General features: G+C 48.7%; 1 protein-coding gene across 13 annotated transcripts in view; it reads right to left on the reverse strand.

Moving 5' to 3' along the window:
• Positions 1-985: 985 nt before the first annotated feature.
• Positions 986-21,391, reverse strand: part of COL6A3 (collagen type VI alpha 3 chain) — a 65,831-nt gene continuing 45,425 nt past the window's right edge. For 2 of the 13 annotated variants that reach the window (XM_074593535.1, XM_074593534.1), the window contains exons 29-46: positions 21,331-21,381; positions 20,766-20,801; positions 20,597-20,659; positions 20,382-20,444; positions 19,683-19,715; positions 19,542-19,578; positions 19,422-19,433; positions 18,766-19,259; positions 17,145-17,244; positions 15,937-16,635; positions 14,575-14,683; positions 13,555-13,835; positions 11,494-11,754; positions 9,618-9,692; positions 7,041-7,220; positions 6,872-6,925; positions 2,139-2,309; positions 988-1,919 (exon numbers count right to left, since the gene is read on the reverse strand). In XM_074593535.1, coding sequence (XP_074449636.1) covers positions 1,879-1,919; positions 2,139-2,309; positions 6,872-6,925; positions 7,041-7,220; positions 9,618-9,692; positions 11,494-11,754; positions 13,555-13,835; positions 14,575-14,683; positions 15,937-16,635; positions 17,145-17,244; positions 18,766-19,259; positions 19,422-19,433; positions 19,542-19,578; positions 19,683-19,715; positions 20,382-20,444; positions 20,597-20,659; positions 20,766-20,801; positions 21,331-21,381 — 2,760 coding nt within the window. In that variant the 3' untranslated portion in view covers positions 988-1,878. Of the gene's footprint in view, positions 1,920-2,138; positions 2,310-6,871; positions 6,926-7,040; positions 7,221-9,617; positions 9,693-11,493; positions 11,755-13,554; positions 13,836-14,574; positions 14,684-15,936; positions 16,636-17,144; positions 17,245-18,765; positions 19,260-19,421; positions 19,434-19,541; positions 19,579-19,682; positions 19,716-20,381; positions 20,445-20,596; positions 20,660-20,765; positions 20,802-21,330; positions 21,382-21,391 lie in introns of all 13 variants that reach the window. The other 11 variants (XM_074593544.1, XM_074593543.1, XM_074593537.1 and 8 more) reach the window with 10 other exon arrangements.

Raw genomic sequence — 21,391 nt, forward strand, 5'->3', positions numbered from 1 at the left:
GGGGAGCCTGAGGTGTCTTGCCGGCTTTGTTTAGTCTTGTAAATGGTGTTATGGAAGGCAGACCCTGTTGGGAGGGCTGCTTCCAAAGGCATCGTGTACAACACGTGTGGAATGTCTCAAGTCATGGTCCTCAAAGACCCACCTGAAGTCATTCAGAAAGTAGCACCTCAACGTGTGGGGCAGGTGAGGACCAGGTCACCTTCTCCTTGTGACAGTCCCACCCCAACCCATGGAGGAAGACGCTGGATGAGCCTTTAATTGTAACCTTGGTCTCCTTTCCAAGATTTAACCAATGCAGCCCTGTTCTCCAGAAGTGAGTACATGCCCTCTCCCCTGAGGACCTGCTCTGGTTTTGGCATTCAGTTGCTCCGTCCACGGTACGTGCCTGCAAGGCTCACTTCTCCCTCCACCAGGCCACGGGAAGCGTTATCAACCCCTACCTGCGAACCACAACGGAGGCTCGGGGAAATTTAGGACCTCAGCCCCAGAGCTACCCCGTGTCCCAGGGAGGGCAGGTAGAGTTCATTTGCTTTGTGCTTTTGGGGGGACTTTTTGGAGGGGCGGGAAAAAGTGTGTTGTTTCGGTGAATTTTAGCTTCCTGGGGTAAAAATCATCGTGGCTGTGGGCAGCAAAGGAGACACCTGGAAATGGCCATGGGGTCATTGAGTCATGCAGGATGGAAGGGACCTCTGGATGCCTCTGGTCCAACACCCGGCTCAAAGCAGGGCCAGCTGAGGTGGGGTTGCTCAAGGCCATGTCCTGCTGAGTTTAAATTCATCCAGGATGGAGATTTCACCGCCATCTCCCAAGACATCCCAGTTTCCACCTTTTTCTAAGCTGGAAAACTCCAGGTTACCAGCAGCATCTCAGCGATGCCAGCCTGAATATCCATACTACACCCATCCTCCCTTTAAGGGCCACTGGGATTTCCCTCCAAATAAATGGTTTCCAGACCCTGGAAAAAATCACTCCACTGATGTCCACCATACAACGACAAAACCACGAGTTTCTCAAAACCTCCATTAGACTTTATTTAAAAGTTCTTTGTATAGACTTCCTGACACAGAATCCACAATAAAAATAAAATCCGCCACCCCACCCACCCCCACCCGCCGCTCCCCCCTCCCCCAAATTGCTTTGCTTTGTGTTTTATAAAACATACAACATCAGAAGAATGCCAGAGGCATCCTACACCACAATTTAAAAATTTGTTAACTGAGGCCTTGGTCCCAGCAGTGCATTTGCATTTGGAAACCTTGCTTCCTTTTTCCTTGCTAGTTCGGTTGGCCACATACATGGTTACCAATGCACACAAGAGATCTGGTTTGAAATCTAATACAGCAAAAGGAGCGAAAATAAAAATATTAAAAAAAAAAAAAAGGAAGAACGAAAAATTGAACCGCTTGTTTATCAGCATTAGCTACTCTCTTACACAAAGGCTTCCCCTGTAAAGTTATGCTCAGTTATGAAAACGATAAAAGCAAGCATGTAACAGTTGCAGTGAAATTATTATGATTTATTTTTTTCTTTTTGTCTTGTTTTTATGGTGCCTTAGCCAGGCAGACTGCCGGAATCGTAAAGAAAGGGTAATTTAGAGACGTGTTGAGAGACAATAACAATCTGCAATTAGGTAAATATTTGGTAATGTTGAAGCTATACAATATAACCCGGACACACGTAGCACTCAGTCCACAAACAGTTTAGCACCATATTGATAGGTCATGCAGCAAAACACTTTCCTCAAGGTTTGCTTGGAAGTTAAAAAGCATGAAATAGTACAGTGCAAGGTAGTCTATACCCTTAGCTTCTATGGGGGTAGGGTGGCAACGGCTGATGCTCCTGGCTGTCTCAGAGGTATGTGTTGACAGGTCGCTGGCTCTATGTTCCTATCGTCGTCACCATGCCAGGGTTGATGTTACCTGAAAAGGTTTGTTGGAGAAAAAGAAAAAAAAAGAAAAAAAAAAAATGACGTTATTCCATGCGTGGGAAGCCGTGCAGGGTATTGAGGGAGGATAAGAGGAGTTCATTGCCAGCACTTGCTGTGGAGTCCGGAGCACCACAAGGAAACTCCCTACAGCCATGCCCCACACTGGAAATGCCAGGGACCTTGGCTCTCCAGCCACACGTTGGCTGCTTACCAGGGATGCAAACTTTTTCACATTCTTTCTGCGTGTTAAATCTGTTCTCGTTGCCTCCGCAGCCGCCGTACCAGAACCGGGCGCAGCTCTTGGTCTTGGGGTCGTAGTACCATTTCAGCACAAAGTTCCTGCAGGTCCCCTCGTCTTTTTGCAGCCAGCAGATATCCGTGACTGCGGAGAAAAGCAGGAGCAAGGAGAGTGAGCGATAGCACTCCTGGGGGAAACACAGCCCCTCTGAATGTATTTGCAGGGCAGAGAAGGGCCCGCGAGCAGGGCTGGCATGCAAGCTCAGAAAGGGCAACCACAGCGCAGACTTTGCACGTCTCCTGTGACTAAATCCCATCTCTTAGTTCGCAAAGAGAAGGTCTTTCTTTGGAGGTCGCCAGCCCTGATCCACAAGCCCTCAGCCTGGTTGCTGTCAGGCATCCACGGAGCGATGCCGAGTGCTGCACGGCAGGAAATAAGTTGGCCAGTCTCAGAACTGGGAGAGGGCTGTCTGGGCTGCAAGGGAAAAAGTATTTGTGCCATCATTTTCCCCATTAAAAATCCTGTCTTCCCTCGAGAAGAGAAATCCTCTATGTAAAGATGCTCCCGGACCTGCCACACACTGCCCCGTGGCATTCCGCATCCTTTGCTGGGTAAGCAGGGAACCAAAATAACAAAGTACTTGGATGTGTTAAAATGAAATTGCCAAATACATTTAAAAAAATAACGAAATCTGATATTAGCCACTAATTTAACATCAAGTCGCAAAGAAGGCATCCCCTGCACACGGGGAGGGGGTGTGTGCTCAGCACGGCATAACCATCAGCCATCGTGGTTTGCCCTGGAAAAGCCTTGTTACCGCATTCCTGAGTCAGGCAGATCCCCAAAATTTCTGGTATCGCAGTCGTTGCTTCCACTTACCAGCAAGCATGGCTTCAAGGTGCTGGTGTCCAGCCTCGGGCATGCATAAAAATCATAAGTCATCGGTCAAACAAGTATCAGTAAAACAGCCAAAATGGAAAAATGAATGGGGGCAAAGGGGGAGCCAGATGGGCAAAGCGTTGGGTTCCCCTTACTAGAGGGGTATTTGCAACCAGGACCTTTTTTTTTTTCCAACTAAAAAAGCTGTTTGTATTCCCAATGTGAAGATAAAGCAATATATACAGAGTACCTCAGCAACGACTGCTGGGGTAATTCAGGTCTGGAAGTTATCTTCTGGTAATCTAGTTCTTCGGATCATGCCTTTTGTAAACCAGGTGCCAGAAATCAAGCTATTTAAAGGACTTGTCCGAAATTGTAGTTAACAGCCTCAAGCCTTTTGCAGCCCCCTTCCAAATCACGCTGGGCCCCCGGAAACAGCTCTTTGTTAACAACGAAGGTGCCTGAACCGAAGCCTGAACCTCGCGTGAAGGCGGGATTTTGTGAGACCCAGAGCTCAATGCTGGGAACAAATAATTTTATATTCACTTTTCTACTGTTCTGCCTGTCCTGAGCAATAAGAAAAACTAATCGACCGCTAATTGCGAGGGGCTGAGAGATCTTCCCAGGGCTCCCTGTCCTACCAGAAACAGAGCCCCAACATACCCACGAATGACTATAGGAATGAGTATAGAGATATAGGGCGAATATATAAGAAGGTGCATTTGCCAGCAAGTTTCTCTGGGGTCTGGTGAGAGCAAAGGCACGCTAAACCCTTCTAAAGTTTTCAGGGGCAGAAAGGCGCAGATCCTCCCAGAAATCCCAGCTAGAAAGTAGGTCTGGCAACTGAGCCCAGGCAATAAGAAAGCCCTGGCGGCGGTTTTACTTTAAAGGAAATTGTGGCCGGTGCTGGCGGCTGCCCAGAGCCCAGGAACGCTGCAGCAAGGCCGGGACGCTCCCGGGGTAAAAATGGAAATGCCCAGACCAATGTCAGGCATGCTTCTGGGCAGATCCTGCCAAACATCTAAACCCTTTCTGCCAGCTCAGTTTAATTGCATTTTCTTTTTTCCCCCGCCCTCCGTGCCACGAGGGATTGAACAGATAGCTGCCAGAACAACGCTGTGGTCGAAGGGGTCAAACTCAAGTGCTCATGACGGAGATTGGGTGGTTTGTTTGAGCAGTGGGTTTTCTGTTTAGATAGGAGGAGCTGGGAATGTGTCTCTTCCAAGAGAGGAGGCATGTCCGAAGGGACGTGCCTGCCCATCGTCCCGCTCGAAATGCAACTTTTTGAAACAGGATTTCTGTTTTAATCTCTGTTTTTCCTTGGAATTTGAAATCAATATTGGCCTTCCAGTTCAGCTTTGCTCTTGGGCTCCTACAACCCAAAGCTTCCCCATGTCTTTGGCAGGCTCTTTGCCTTTTAATATTCAGATGTATTTTTTTTCAAAGTCCATCTCCCTTCTTTCCTGCCTTCCAAAGGCCAGCAGATATGAATACAACACCAGCTACCCCGAACCCTGTGCACCTTTTTGGGAATCCAACCAGTAGCCAAACCATCCAGCTGATGGGAGGTAAGACACAATTTTTCACTGCAGCGCGGGGTGCAGGCAGCCTGGCTTTTAGCCCCCATGGTTCCCTCTGAGAGTGGAAGCAGCCTTTGGGATCGGCGGACGCACAGGGAAATTCAACCACCGCTTTAGAGCCAGGTCTGGCTTCGGGAAAGCTGCTGAAAAGCCACTTGGATCATGATCTTCAGTTTGCCTGCCCTAATATTCACACCATGGCGGGGGGGCTTGTGCCACTGTCCAGTCTCGGAGCACCGTCAAACACCATCCAGTAACTAACTCCTCCAGATGAGCCACTGGATGGCGTTTTAGCAAAAACCTCCCCCCTTACCAAAAACCCCAAGCCCAAAACACAACAAATTAAACAAAAGCTTATCCAAAAATTTCAAAGAATTGATGGAGAGCAAGAAGTAGGGAGTAAAACTGCGTTCTGAGCCGTGGCTGGCTCTGGCAGGTCGAAAAGATGGGGACAGCCCCCGTATGCCAGAGTTTTAATTCGTCCCGCGCAGAAAATGTACCTGGGCTCCCCAGTTGCAATATTGTCACGGTAAATAAATAAATAAATATAAATTTAAAAATTCAATAATTAAAGGTTAGCACGACCTTTAAAAGGCTTCAAACGGGAGGTGGGTCTGGGGCATGGTTTTGCACCTAAAAAGCCCTGAGGTTTGGGAGACCAACTCATTTCTCAGTGTTGCACCTGGCTCCGGTGCCCGGCATGGGCTGAACTTGAGAACCCAACCCAACACTCAGCATTTTAAAAGCCAAGCTGCCCGTGAGCTCCCACATCTCGTTTTCCGTGGTTGAGTCAAGCTCTGGTTTTGCAGAAAAAGAGAAGACAGTGGTGAACAGAGCGGGAGACCCTGGCAGGGCAGGCAGAGACATGAGCGTCCCTCCAGGGCCCCTTCGTTGCTTTTCTTGACTCTCTGCCCAGGGCAGAACGGCGCCAAGTTCATGAAATATCACTTTAGCCTGAACAACAGTTGCTGGAAACATCATCAAGGCATGTGACGATGATCAGAAGGGGTTGGTCTAATGGGATGAGGCTAGCAGAAACACGTGCCCTCTGGAGAAAAAAAAATAAAACACATCGGGAAGGCTTCCCTGCTCTGTGAGGATGAAATCCTGGTCCAGATTGGAGCCATAGGTTTCTGCACAAGCCCTACGCTGCTTCCTCTGCTTGAGAAGTCCTCAAGCAGCAACCAACGGATCTTTGTCCACGATATTTGTTCGCAGCCCAGAAGCACCTTGTAATCTCCTTTTGCAGGCAGCTGCCACCCCAGGCATCTCCACGGCTAGTGGTGGCCTCCTCCCCGATTGCCTGTGTGTTTCTGCAGGGGAATCCACAGCTGGACTCGGGCTGCGCCGCTGCCAGTGACAAAAATTCCCAAGTCTGATTGAAGGAGCCTAAGATACACCTAAGAAAATCAAATGGGTGGCAGGAGTCCTTAATTTGCCTTTTCAAACCCTGTCAGGCCCCTACAAGGATTAAACCCCGCCTTTAGGTACCAGAGCTTGCTTCACGCCTAGGTTTCCCTCCCATCTCTGCAAAGGGCCATGAAACGCCACTAGAAGCAGGAGGACAGCAAGGCTTTGCTGGGGTCAGATTCCCATTCCAACCCCTTGCTGAACCAACACAGGTGATCGCAAGTCTTTACTTCCTTCCCAAGTCTTAAACAGGTTTGCAAACACCACCTCTTAATCTCAGAAGCTCCGTGAGGTGAGAAAGGTCGTTGCTCTTTTCCTGTGGGCTTCTCCCTCACCTTTGGGTTTTTATATTTTGGCGCAAAAGGAAAACATCTTCACGCAAGACCCAAGCCCCCGTGGCATAATTTTCCATCAAGTGTTTTGGTTACAGGCAGTGAAACGTTCGCAATTCTTTGCACGTCAACAAAGGCCCACCACTGAGTGGTGGCATTGGTTAGTCATGCAGTGATAATAAAAACTGCTTTGGGACCGTGCTGTGGTCCAGTTCAGCAACCCCACACTTGTCGAGGAAATCCAGTGCGGGATTTTGCTGTGTAGCTGTGGTTTGCACTCGGGTCGTGCAAACACGACATGTCCTGGTGTGACAACACGCATGCAAGGTGACTTGCTCATGCAAAGCAGACAGCAGGGCATGGTCACGTCAAGGAGCAAATGAAAACCAAGCCTATACTACTGGTGATCTCGTACTGGACAAGCTTGGATGCATGCTATGAAATGGTTGAGGTGAAATGATGGATTTGCTTTGGTTTGTGGTTATTTATCTTTTTTGAGTGTTACCTGACGATAATCTTTTCTCAAGGGGTGGCTGCTGCATGGCTTTCTCAGCTGCTGCTGGAGGAAAAAGTGCGTGGGTTTGGATTTGGAATGACGCTTTCTCTCCGATCCAAACATTATTTGACAATATGATAAAAAAAAAAAAAAGGATTAAGCCCCACATGGTACTTACATGGTTTTAAGCATTTGCTAATGCACTCAGCTTCGGCCTCAAATCTATTGGCATTACCACCACAGCCACCATACCAACCCTGGCTGCAGATCTTGTTTTTGTAGTCAAAGAACCACACAATCTGATAGTCCTTGCACTGCATGCCCATGTCAAAGTCCAGCAAGCAAGGGTCTGGCCAATCTGCATGTCAAAAGGTGCAAAGGTTAACTGACTCCGAAAGGGTTAAAAGCTGAAAAAGCAAAGAGATTGAAAAGTAAAAAAAAGAAAAGCCCGGTACAGGACTGGCATTTCCTTGCCACGTGATTTCTCTTGCTGAAGGCGAACCTCCAGCTTGCCTCTCCCCATTCTTGATTTCCTCTCACGTCTGAGTCCCTGGACCAAGGTGGTGGGAGCCCCTTACTCCCCGCCGGTGCACGCAGGATCAGGCCCTCACACAACTCCCTCCCTGCCCGTTTTCAAAGTTATTTGTCTCGACAGTAACTTTGAAACCTTAAGTGTGTTTGGTTTATCTCTAAAAGCAAGCCGCACCTGGTAGACTTTAAGGCTTGATGAGGATTTAAAGATATGCTCCTTTCCTGCCCAGAAATGATAATTTAGGTGCAAATCACGGAGTTTTTATTAGGAGAGACAAGCCATCCCTGCTAGCAGCTGCTTTGCCTATATAAGAAAGGCAGAATTTGGGGCTTCCTCTGAGGTCCGTCAGAAGATCGACACGTGGGTCTCTCCTGTTGCACAGAGAAGACTTGCCCCGGGGACAGGACAAGAGGTAACGGGCACAAACTTGAGCATAGGAAGTTCCACCTAAACATGAGGAGGAACTTCTTTCCTGTGAGGGTGGCAGAGCCCTGGCACAGGCTGCCCAGAGAGGTGGTGGAGTCTCCATCTCTGGAGACATTCCAAACCCACCCGGACGTGTTCCTGTGCCACCTGCTGTGGGTGACCCTGCTCTGGCAGGAGGTTGGACTGGGTGATCTCCAGAGGTCCCTTCCAACCCTATGATTCTATGATTCTATGACTCGGCTAAACAACCCATCCCAAATCCCCTGCCCTGTTTAATGCCTTTATCCTTGAAAAACTTCAGGTTGGCACCCTCAGGGAACATATTCCCCCACATTGCTGGCCGCCATAAATCCTTGGGCAGAGGCGTTTGCCACAAGTGCGTCAAATGAGGAGCTGAGGTCTGCATTGAAGTGCAGAGTGAGCATGCAGCACATCCATTTTCCGTCCCCAGGCAGACACAAGGCTGCACACCTTGTTTCCAAAAGGCTGGAACAGAGCGGGTTAAACAAAGCCTCCCCCTGAAAAGGGGTGTGTGTCACCTGGTGAGGGCTGCGGAGGGGATGCCTGTGCCAGGGAGAAGGATCAATCGTGTAGGAAGGGTGGGATGATGGGACATGCAGCATGGCAGAAACGAGATGGTCCCTGCCCAGCACCAGCCCTCAGCCCCTCTGCTGCAGCAAGCTCCGTTGGTGCCACCAGCCAGGCACGAGGTCCATGCTCATCCCTTGCAACACAAACCACCAGACCCCACCACCAGCTTTGCAACCCTTGCTGCTGCTCAGTGCCTTCAGCCAACATCTCCCCATGCTCTCCCATCTCCTCAGGAAGAAAGCGAGCCATAATACAAGCAAAAGGCTTTAAAAAAACAAACAAAAAACCCCCACAAAACCACAAAAGAGTGAAGATTCAGGGATGAATTTTGGATGCCAGATCCACAGTTGGTGCCTGCAACAGGGCTGTGCTGCTTTATGGAGGCTGAGAGCCCTTCCAGACCCATGGAAGAAGGGTTGCAGCCTGGCACTTAAGGTACAACAGAGTGGAATAACACCGATATAATGAGCTTGATTGTCAACAAAAGCAGTGAGATGACACATGAACAGTAATTACGGGTTATTAACCCAGGTTAACAGGATTAAGCACAGAGCAGGATCTGAGAACTTGCTTGTTTAGCAGTTTACTACATACACCACCAGTGGCAGAGAAACAGGGGATGGGCAGATGGGTTAAACTGGAGGGAGGCTACCATTTAGCCAAATTTGTGCAAATGTTTGACAGTAACTCCCTTGCGATCCCTGGCTGTTGGTCAAGCTCTTGTTGAGAGCTGAGTGATAAACTAAGGACCTAAGACCTACTATTTGCCCCAAATTGGGAGCGAGAGTGTGCACAAGCATCAGGTGATGTTCTGCATCCACACCTACACGTGCCAGGGAGGCCACGGGGCACAGCCTGTCCCAGGAGAGCGGCCAGAACCTGGACGCTGGCTCATCGCCCACCCTTGCGCTGCAAACAAGACCTGGTTTGAGTCCACCATGAAGACCACAGCGACTTCAGGGGGCTCTGGTTCCCGACCCCAAGAGAGGGTTCAGGTCTGCATGGACGAGGCTGTCATCTAGCTCATAATCTGCCGGCTCTGCAAAGCAAAGGACTCGCAGATCCATTGGTCCTAGCAGGGCTCTGAGAAAGGCTGGGTTTGGAATCAGGCAAGGGGAAGGCTAGTGCAAATGGCCACGCTCTCGGTGAGGGTCCTGGCAGAGCCCCCCGCCCAAGCCCGGCGCTCCCACCATCACCCATACTCACCGCTCTCAGGCCCTTCCAGGGGCTCAGTGTTGAGCATCATGTTGGACAGGGACACCTTGGGCTGCGCCGGGGTCTCTGGGGGAAAGAAGCAGTGGGGTCAGCCAAGGGGAAGGGGATCTGCAGCGGCGCCCTCGGCGCAGCCGTAAACAAACTCACTGGCCCCAGCTCCAGCACGGGGGACTCACACCAGTCTCAGGAGGCAGTTCTGGATCTGTTTACCCTAGCACATACATTTCAGAAATGTTTATTGGAGCCAGCTGACGGGATGAGTAATCCACGACCGCCCAGATGCACTGTGACGGGTTCGTCCTGCTCTCCCCAGCCGGCAGCTTTGCTGCGCGGTCGGGCTCGTCCTAGGTGGTGACTGTGAAGGAACATCCCCAGGGCCCCACACTACTGCTTTGGATGGTCCCTGCTCAGCCCACAGCACACAACTGGGCAGGGGCTCTGGAGAAGCAAATGTGGCCTCTCTGTCGTTAGTTTAGCTTTGCACCTCCAGCCTTAAGAGATAGCAGAAAAAAATTATGACATCCTCCAGGGGAACGAGTAGTCCATGATGGATCTTCTCGCGCTCCCCTGCAGCCCTCAAGGGTTGTCCATGCCTGCTTCTACTTGACCGCACTCCTCCCATCACAGCCCTCTGAGAACTATGTTGTTGAGGACTGTTGCTGGGGGAAGAAAGCTTTTGTGATGGAAAGGAGAACATGGTTCCTGTTGCATCATGCCCTGCATGACTCCACCATATGGCATCACGCCCCTTTCCCAGGGCAACCTGTGGCTCACTTTCCATGGGGATGGAGGGCAGAAGGGGGCTGCAGCCACAAGAAGGGTTGGATTTGCTTTTCTCTGGTGGAGGGTTATGAGTGTGGGTAAGGGGGGAAGGTCCTACCCAGTGTCCAGGTCACATCTTGGGGGCACAGGTAGCATCACTGTTGCCTGCCCAATCTGTTCCCATTTGACATTTACTCAATGGGAAATGCAGCTTCCTGGGGCATCGAGAGCTCCAAGTGAACAACATGAAAATGTTTCTTCTACACATTGATGTCTTTTCTCAACATTTTTGTGGACACTTTTATTGCTCGCGAAGGTAAGAGACTTCAGACCTGATCCAAACCCACTGATGCCAATGGAAAGGCTCTCTGTGGTCGCTGAAATTGGCTCTGAAGTGCCAGAACAAGCCAGATGCAGCACTGGCAGGACCAGCGCAAACTTCTCCACACCACCTCTACGCCAAATTATGTTAAAAAAAAAATTCACTGTGTCTTACACAGCAACTTTTGGCCACGCCAAAGGGTTTGATGAGGCTTACATGTGATCTGTACACATGGAGCTTGCTTCCCCAAAGGACTAAACCCTCTGCTTAATCTCTTCTTTATGTATTTTTGGAGGGGTAATGTAATATGTGCAGCAGGCAGGTGGCTATGGAAATAGTAATTGGAGAAACAGCTTTTCTTGCTTATTTTGCAATCAGGTTGGGCTGAATTTACTCTGTGTTAACCCAGTTTGACTCTTATTATTAATCACAGCAATGCTGGCTGGACCCCACCAAGACCCATTGTTCAAAGCCTCCTCCGTGCACAGTAAGACTAAGCCCCCACTCTGGGACTGGCTTTAATTCTCCCACAATCTGTGTCAATTTAACACCACTGAAGTGTCAACTTGCATGTGCTAAAGAAACACATTTGCAGCATTTCGTAACCAGGTCCCTGCTGCTGGTCCGGAGGATGCCAGCCATGCAGTGACACAACCGAGCATTGCCAGGGCTGGGATCGTTGGTACCAACTGATTCCTCCTCCCTTACATGTGTGCATACATTTTTCATGCCCATTTTATGAAAAAAATAAGCGTTGGTGTGTTTTCCTCAAGAGGTACTTACTTGTGCTGAATGTCCCTGTGTAGGTCACTTTGGGTTGGGATTTCTGGTAGCCGGTAACAACAACAAGGTATTTCTGTCCGCTTCTAAGTCCTCGGATGGTGTGCTCAGAGCCGGTCAGGTTTTGCTTCTGCACAAGAGAGTGGTCATGTGCTAAGGTGACGGTGATATCAAAAATGTAGGTGTTGTGTGGCTCGGGGCTGGCCCAGCGCAGCCTGGCACTGTTCTCCGTGACATCTGTGATCTGGATATCGTGGGTCTTTGCTGCAATGCAAAATCAGAAGAAGAAACACTAAGCAAGGACTTGAAGAGGAAAGGTCTCAAGGGAAAAGTGTCTCGGTGCTGCAGGATCTCCTTCCCAGTCCACAGCAAACAAATTTGTCCGCAGCCAGTTGTGGCATGGGCAAACCGAATTGTGACTTTGCTATCTCAGGTGCCCAACCCAGCACTCTGCAGGGAGGCTTTTTTTTTTTCCCATAGCCCAGATGATTTACCAAGTGGTTTATTTATTTTCTAATGATCTGCTGCGATCTAACAAAGCAAAGCAATTTTTTTTTTTTTTACGAGATTTACGCAGCTTGAAATGTGGTTCCCAGCACAACTTTCCCAACAACTGGAAACGTGTCCTTCTCCAGGGTGCAATGGATTCACTGAACTGCTGAAGACCTTCAAGCAAAGCCTGCTTAAGATCAAATATAACCTCAGACAGGTCAAAGAAGCTATTAGGGAAAGGTTTTCCTGCTATGGCAGAGTGTTGGACGAGACCTTTATAAACATTGCTTGGAAGCAACAGTGGAGCAAGAAACGCCCAGAAATGCTTGTTCCTCAGAAGCTGATGAAAGTATTAACCTTGCAAAAGCTGATTGTTTTTATTTATTGCTTTTTTTATTTAGTATTTACACGGGGGCATGCATTCATTGACTGGTTAAGCATCCCTGTGCTTTGACACGTGTTCTTTGTTACTTGTTCCGCTAGTGCAGAGCTGCCTGTGCTCCCTTGGAAAAACACGTGGGGGAACTCCCTTACATGAGCTGTGCCGATGTGAAAGAGCTTTAGCGTTCCCAAATAGGTCTCTGCACTGATTCAGTGGTGAACTAACTCAACTAACTATTTATATTAGCTGACACAGAATTCAAACAATGCCATTGTATGAATCGCCATAAATAGCAAAACTTAGCCGAGGGATAACACTACAAGGAAAACATAGAAAGCAAATGGGCCACACTGAAAAGAGAAGCGCTCTGTCGCTGTACTGCTGAGCTAGGCAGCACATGATGGATTGTCCCTTCTTTAGATTGCTTGTGTTTTGCCTAGAGGCAGCCTGTCCCCCTCCCGGTTTTGCACAAAATTCTCAACACAAGTTGACAAAGCGCAGATTTACAGTTTTGCACCTAAATACTTGTTTCTGCAAGCACAAAATCTGGCCTCTGAGTGATGTTCCCCAGAGGAATAATCCTCTCGGGGTGGAAGAAAAGCCACAACCCACTGTGGTACAGGCAAGTGAGAGGCCCTGCTCATTACCCCACCTGGAGTGCTGCATCCAGCTCTGGAACCCTCAGCACAGGAAGGACATGGACCCATTGGAGAGGGGCCAGAGGAGGCCACGAAGATGATGAGAGGGCTGGAGCCCCTCTGCTGTGAGGACAGGCTGAGAGAGTTGGGGTTGTCCAGCCTGGAGAAGAGAAGGCTCCAAGGAGACCTTAGAGCCCCTTCCAGTCCCTAAAGGGGGCCTACAGGAAAGCTGGGGAGGGGCTGTTTACAAGGGCATGGAGCGATAGGCTGAGGGATAACAGCTTTAAACTAGAGCAGGGCAGGTTTAGATTAGCCATTAGGAAGAAGTTCTTTGCACTGAGGGTGGTGAGACACTGGCCCAGGTTGCCCAGAGAGGTGGTGGAGGCCCCATCCCTGAAGACATTCAAGGCCAGGCTGGATGAGGCTCTGAGCAACCTGATCTAGTTGAAGATGTCCCTGCTCACTGCAGGGGGGTTGGACTAGATGGCCTTTAGAGGTCCCTTCCAACCCAACACATTCTATGATTCTGTGTGGGGACAGCCCTTCACGTACCACCTTGTCTCCTCCTGCCGCCTGCCGCGGCAGCTGTGGTGCTCGTGGTGGTGCGTCCGGCAGCTTTGGCGTGGGCGGTGGTGCTTGCTGCACTCTGCGTGGTGGCGTTCACCTGGACCACAGTGCTTGCTGTGGTCTGGTCGGTGGCTCTGGTCTGGGCCGTGGTGCTGGCAGTGGTGGTTCTGGCATGGGCGTTGGTGCTTGCAACTGGCTTGATGCTCGCATTGACTGTGGTGCTGGCATTGAGGGTCCGGCTTATGGTTGTGTTGGATGCCGCATACCTGTCAAAGCAAAAGCATCTGATGTGGCTTTCCCTCCCGCTTCCCCTCCATATAAGCAGAATTTTGGAATTGGAGAGGAGTTGATGTAGAAACCATTGGTAAGAATTCCCTGGAGGTCAATAGTCTTTGTCCGCTTTGGCATGCCCACAGCCAAGCAGTGAAAAGCGCCGCAGAGCACTGCCCACCGCTTGGGGCAGAAGTCTATACACCAAATTCATGCACATAAAAGTGAATTCAGTAGACAGATCTGTAGCGTGCCTGATTCCAAGGGGCTCGTCCTTCTAAAGCCAGGACAGCTCTGTGCCAGTGACGAGTGAGTCACACAAGCTTTCACTTCTGTTCAGAAAATACGAGGATATATTCTATGATGGGTCCTGAATATTAGACAGTCCAGGGAAGCCCAGCCCCTGAAAAGAGTTTGTTGAATGGAAAACCCCAAATTAATAGCAATTTCTGGAATTCCTGACCTGCGTGACAGTAGCATATGCCTCCTTCATATCATTTATATGAAATTCAACACAAATTTTAAATTATGTGTGTACTCATCTATCCTTCTCTATTAGATCCGTCGTTGCTCTTTTGCCACCATGCTAAAGGAACTGGTAACACACTGATAATCCTGATTGTTATCATTGAAGCTGCTTTTTCTTTTTTTTTTCCCAAACAGGGACTTGGAAATGAGTACTTCTTCCCCAGACAGGCTTAATAAAGCTTTTCTTGCAGACAAGGCACTACTTACACTGCTTTGTGCCCGGCGTGCCCGGGGCTCTGGCTCTTGGCTTGCTGGTCACTCTGGAACCACTCACACTGTTTCCTTATCTCTGGAGACAGGTAGAAAGCAAAGTCGCCTAGAGACAGAGAAAGCGTGACATTAAACATTGGCATTGAGGATGGTGGTTACCTACCAACGACACATTACGTATATTTCCTCTTGATTAAAAAACACCTCTTCTCTTCTTGCTTGCTCTGACAAAAACTATGGAATATCTCTTGACCTTTGGTGTGGTTACTGCAGCATCCCGGGCTGGGAGATTTGTTATTACAATTTACAAACATGAGAGGAGTAACTGCAGGATACCAGAGGGCTATATGTCTTAGTCTGTCACATGTAAACAGCTTTCTTATAACAAGGCACTTCCAACCACACAGTTAATATTTTTTCAAGAGTTTGAAGTTTCCAGGACCCCTGTAAGTGGTAAATGGAAAAAGCAAGCTGAGAAAACCTAAACATTTATTTCCAGGGAAAGATATGCTCATGTCTGCTTCCTATTTAGTGCAACACGTTCCCGAATCACTAGTTTATTAGCCCAGTAGACTGATTTTTCAGGACTTTTTTGATAAAGGTAGCTTTCCTAGAAAAGGCTCATTTCTTGTCCTTGCTGGCCAGGTCTGTTTATGATCTCTGGCAGCTGGCTTTAGCTGAAGATCCAGCCTGGGGTCTCCAGCTAAGACGAGATGCAAATTTTCGAGGCACAATCTGCACATCCCAAACACAGCAGCAGTATTTATCCCTCAGCAAAGAATCCTGCTCATCTGGTCCTTAAATCTGCGTAGAGCAACTCCAGATCTCAGACCGAGCCGTCCAAATGCCTGCGAGATGTGATTATGCTGAAGTTGGGAAGAAAGATTTGCTGGCTGTTGAGGGAGTTCAGGAGGAGTGCCTGCAGGCTGCCGGGCTGCAGAGGTCCAAGAGCTCCAGCAGGACCAGACCCTATGGGACGTGCGGTAGATGTGACTAGCAAACCAGGCAGGATTAGGTCAGATCCCACAGATGTGCTAATGGAGACCAAGTCAAACCAGACAGAAGTATAGACTCTACTTGGAAGACCAACAGACTGCACGGGATGGGCTGGGGAAGCCAAAGTGAACAAAACCCAGATATATTTAACTAGGCTGACCTATAAGCAGCAACAAAACAGACCAAACAACACAGAACATATAAAAAGAGATTAACATTCCAGTGGGCCCCGCAGCCCAAAGAGGTGGTTAGTCTAGAGCCCACCCAACCAATGGGCAGGTAGACCAAATCTGGCAGATCAACCCCTCTGAGGTCACACTTTGCTCCTTCCATAATACTTTAGCTGCAGGGTGTTTTACTTACTTCTGATAAAAGATGGAAGCAGTCTCCCAAAGCGTAGTAAGGGCTCTTCATGAAGCTCTCCTGGTTTATCGACCAGTTTGAAGAACACATCGTTTGGCTCACTAGCTAGGCTATAGATATTCTTGGCATTCACCTTCCTGCCGATGCCCAAGACAACGAAGAAGTACCCTTTGCATTTTGCATTGATAACAACCTTCTGCAGGTATTCTAGTTCTTGTTTATTCACCTTTCCGGTCATCATCAGAACTATGACTTTTAGATCCCGAGGGTTTGGTGCACTTTCAAAAATATGAGCCATTGTGTGTTCAATTGCTCTTCCTATAGCTCTTGTGCCGTGGAGCTGGGTCATTTGGTTGTGAAGGTAATTAATGATCTTCTCTTTGGATCCATAATCAGTTAATGAAAACTCAGTTTTTACTGGCGGGAAGCTTGAGTTGGTTTCGTATTCATAAGGAGCTTGCTGGAGAACTGCCACTCTTGCGTGGTGCTGAGATACTTTTGGCTCAGAGCTGATTTCCAGGTTACTTACGAGGTGGGAAATGTACTTCTTCATCTCGTTGAACTGCAGAGGGGTGGTGGACTCCGAGCTGTCCATGATGAAGGCGATGTCAGTGTCTACATCTGTTGGGGCTGCCCTTTTGTCTCTGAATACAGGTCTCTGACTACCAAAACCACAGATGGGATCAGGGTCACACACATCTAGGGAAGAAACACAGTAGGTTTCAACTGGAGGAACTGAAGAAGACCCTCCCTTGTCACTGTAAAAATCTCTCGAGTCACATGAAATACTGCTATCAAGCCATGAACATTCACTGGCCCATTACTTGATACCAAAGTAATTTCAGCCCAAAACACATTTAGTTATGCAATGACTATTTTTACATGGTCCTTTGACCAAAGGAATCCCTGAAGTGCTCTGTCATAAATGGCAGAAAGCCATGTTTTAGAGCACTTAGTTATCAGTATTTGGGCTGTAAAAATGGGAACCGGCCAAAAAAGGAGCTTCCAGTTGCAAAGTGGAGAATGCCCATGCTGAACAGTGAGCATCATTCACAACGCCAATGTTTTCTGCTCAACCTAAGAATCCCTTGTCTTCAACAGAAAAAGGGCTGACTCCCAACTGGGCTTCGCTTCTGCACCACTGACAACCAACTGCTGCACGACCAGAAGGACTTGGCACTGTCTAGAGGAGAAATTGGATGCTTTACCCAGACAAATGTGACAAGTCAAAAGCCTCCGGATAGTTTCATTCAGCTGACCGCCACTGGTTGGAAGAACAATTGCATGTCCAACCGCTGTGTTGTTGATCTGGTGAGACGCAAACAGAAAAACATGGTGTTAGTAATTCCACCTTCTGTTATTTTCAGCTCAAAGTAGGGGAGGGCAATCCACAACTCTAAGGGATTCTCTACTCAGCACGCTGCTTTTGGTGGATCCCATTTGGAGGAATCTAACACCCCTGACATCAGTTAGTGGGACTAGTTTAGAGACATAAGCTCCAAGAAAGGGGTGAAGCACTGCAAAAAGTGCTCAACATACTCGTCTGGGGCTTTTTTGTTGCTTTAAATCTCTGTACTTCCTCTCTCTCTCTCTGCCAATGGTACTTCTTATCGAGTGCACCCTCAGCAAGCTTGCAGGCAACACCAAGCTGAGTGGTGCTGATGACATGCCTGAGGGATGGGATGCCACCCAGAGGGACGTGGACAAGCTCGAGAAGTGGGCCTGTGTGAACCTCATGAGGTTCAACAAGGTCAAGTGCAGGGTCCTGCATGTGGGTCAGGGCAATCCCAGTATCAGTACGTGCTGGGGGACTGAGAACAGCCCTGCCGAGAAGGACTTGGGGGTACTGGCGAATGAAAAGCTGGACATGGGCCAACAATGTGCACTTGCAGCCCAGAAATCCAATCATATTCTGGACTGCATCAAAAGAAGCGTGGCCAGCAGGCTGAGGGATTTGATTCTGCCCCTTTACTCCACTCTCATAAGATCCCACCCAGAGCACTGCATCCGGCTCTGGAGCCCTCAGCACAGGAAAGATGTGGACCTGTTGGAGTGGGTCCAGAGGAGGCCACAAAAATGGTCAGAGGGCTGGAGCACCTCTGCTGTGAGGACAGGCTGAGAGACTTGGGGTTGTTCAGCCTGGAGAAGAGAAGGCTACAGGGAGGCCTTATAGAGGCCTTCCAGTACTTAAAGGGGGCTTATTAGAAAGATGGGGACAAACATCTTAGCAGGGCCTGTTGTGACAGGAGAAGGGGTAATGGTTTTAAACTAAAGAGGGTAGATTCAGACTAGATATAAGGAAGAAATTTTTTACAATGAGGGTGGTGAAATACTGGAACAGGTTGTCCAGAGAGGTGGCAGATGCCCCATCCCTAGCAACATTCAAGGTCAGGTTGGACAGGGCTCTGAGCAACCTGATCTAGTTGAAGATGTCCCTGCTTATTGCAGGGGTGTTGGACTAGATGACCTTTAAAGATCCCTTCTAACCCAAACTATTCTACCATTCTAGTTTCCCACCCTTTGCCTTTCTGTCTCAAATTAGACCTTTCTCCCTATAGGCACCATCTTTTCTTCTGTTTCATACCACACCTGGCACCCTGGAGCCATTTTCTGGGAAACAAATGACTCATAACCTCACTAGCGTTTCACAACATGCACTGTGTTTTGGATTTCTCTCCTAATAGACACGCTGGATGAGTCTGGCCAGCATTGCTTTCCCAGCACTATGTACTTGAAAGGCCTGTGAAAGCCAACCACCACCTATAAGAGTCAACGCCACCAATCTCCTCAGCAAACCAGACTAGGAAAGAAAGGGTGAATGACCCAAACCTCCAGAGCTCTGGTGAGAACCGCATCCTGCCTGCTGGTGAGGAACACAGGCATGACCCCGGCATCGTAGAGTTTCAGCACAGCGTCGTTGAGCTGTGGGGAGGCTCTCGTGTCCCCATTGCTGAAAAAGACAGCCACCTTCCTCATAAGGAAGCCGCTTCTGGCACGCTTAAAGGTATTCCTGGCCACAAAGGACATGGCGGTCTCCAGGCTGCGTGGCTTCGTAGTCAGGGTTGCCTGGAAGTTTTGGATCTGCTGGAGGAGGCTTGATTTCTTCCTGGCATCAGCAAAGCGGATCTCTGTGGTGACCTCATTGTTGTAGGTGACCAGAGCCACCCGGGCACCCCGAGGACAGTTGCTCTCAGCGATGGTTAAGTTGTTGACCACTCTGAGCACGGTTTGCTTCATCCTGTTGAAAACTTCCCTCACGACACCCGAGGAGGTGTCGATAGCAAAGGCCAGCTCAGTTGGGAAGACTGGGCACTCCTTGGGACCTGCCAGAAACATGCGTTGGGAACAAATAGTGCCCCAAATAGTTGCCAGGGTGCAAGGACCATGTCCTCAGCAGGGGTAAACCATTCATACCACGTACGCGGGGAGAGAAACAATTCTGGCATATGGTCACACTGGGATTTAAAGGACTGAAGGTGACTTACCATAGCAGCAAGCTGTGGAAAAGATGGGGGAAAAAAAGCAGTTTGGTCAGTGCCGTTCATGTAACATGACAGGCATACAAGGGTAGTGGCAGGGAATTAGCAAAGCACTGATGTACTCACGGCATTTGTCTTTGATGTTCCGCACAAGTGCACATTGCTTTAGAAAATAAAATGAAAGAGAGAGAGAAAGGGAAAAAAAGATACGTGACACAGCCAGCAAAAGAGTATTTCAAACCAAGAGAGAAATGATGCCACACTTACATCTCTGGATTCTCCTTTATCGCCTTTAAGTCCCTGTTTAAAAAAATAAAGTAAAATTGATGAGTGTGTTGTTTATTTTCAGGGTGCCCCATGAACCTAGTTGGAATAATTATTTAACCATGGGTCATACAGAAGCTAATGGAAAACCTGCCTGTTTTCAGTTGCATTTCCAACAACAGGGGGAAGTGTTTCCCCCTGTGAGGGGTGAACCTAGCTGAGACCAAACCCAAAAGGGACATTTACGATGCTCTAGGTTCATGTGCAAAGCAAGCCAAGTCACCTTGGCCTTCCTAGGGTGCTCTGTGCCAGTCAGATTTGGTCATGGACCACATCCTGTGTGGGGTGATAAATGATAAAGAGCTGAGAACTTCCTAGAAGGAGCTTTACGTGGCATGCTGCCATGGGGACATCCTAGTGTCTGATAAGAACCCGTCTCTTGACATTTTCCTTCTGCTGTGCGTTGCGGTTTGAGCATGGGTGAATATTTATCAATGATAAACAGATAGTTAGAAATTTACAGAGATGCATCCAAGGCAAATAAAGAGGAATTTGCCCAACTTGAAATTAGCAGGAGATGGAGGTGGGCATATTTTTCAACCCCTGGCCCCAGTAGGGACCACCTCATTTCTCAGAAAGGCAATCAGGAGTCTCTCTGGGGAGGAAGGCAGAGGTTCCATCAGCAATGCAATAAACACTTACAGGTGCCCCGGGATATCCAACCTCTCCTTTCTGACCAGGCGTCCCAGGATCTCCTGCATTTCCCTAGAAAGAGAGAGAGAGCAAAAAATATCCTCTCCATGAACCTCTGCAAGAGGACTCCCAGGAGCGTGGGTCAACACTTAGGGGTGAAAAGATGTACACATCTTTCAGGCCATTCATGCAGAGGGGAAAAATTGTGTCATGGTCCAACTTACTCTGCGGCCTCTGTTTCCTTTAGGGCCAGGGCCTCCAGCACCACCACGGTCACCAGGTCCACCCTAGTTGGGGAAAAACACAAACGCGAGCTCTAAATTCTGCACAGAACCATGGGTAATGGCTACATTGCTTGGAAAATGAATGCATGGGTCATGGGCTGCACCATACCTTAGGCCCTGGGTAGCCTATGAAGCCACGTTCTCCCTGAAACAACATAAGGGTTTACATGAATATTGGGTTTTAGAAAATTATCCTGATTCTTCAGGCAGATCTGTAACAACTGAAGGAATTACATGGAGGAAAAAGAAAGTGAGACTGCAAATCCATTTTGCAATTTTGTTCCTCATATGATTAGCAAAAAGCTAACAGCTACTCTTTTTAAGGTCTGATTGCTCCTCTAAGGCTAAGTCCAACTGTAGAGAACTATCAGAGATGCTGGCATATTGTTTTCAAAGTCCGACAGGCATTCATGGGGCTTTCTGGCTAGAAGGTACAAAAGGATTATGCCTCCTCCTTGAAGAAGCTGATTTACATAGGCAAAACCAAGACAAAGACAGAGGGGAAACGTTTGAAGAGTCTTGCCTGATCTTCTCACCAGGGTGCACGCAGGGCTGCTTTTTGTCCCTGTATGCATCTGACTTCACCCAGGCTCTGTCCTTACCCATCTGCACTGGCTACTTCCTTATCCTTGGTAGCTCCTGTGGGTAGATGGGCACGCTGAGCACACACCTACCTTTCTGCCTTTAGGGCCTGGGCCACCAATTCCATCTCGTCCATCATCACCCTAAAATCAG

The sequence above is a fragment of the Larus michahellis genome, chromosome 7 (genome assembly GCF_964199755.1).
Source record: "Larus michahellis chromosome 7, bLarMic1.1, whole genome shotgun sequence".
NCBI lineage: Eukaryota > Metazoa > Chordata > Aves > Charadriiformes > Laridae > Larus > Larus michahellis.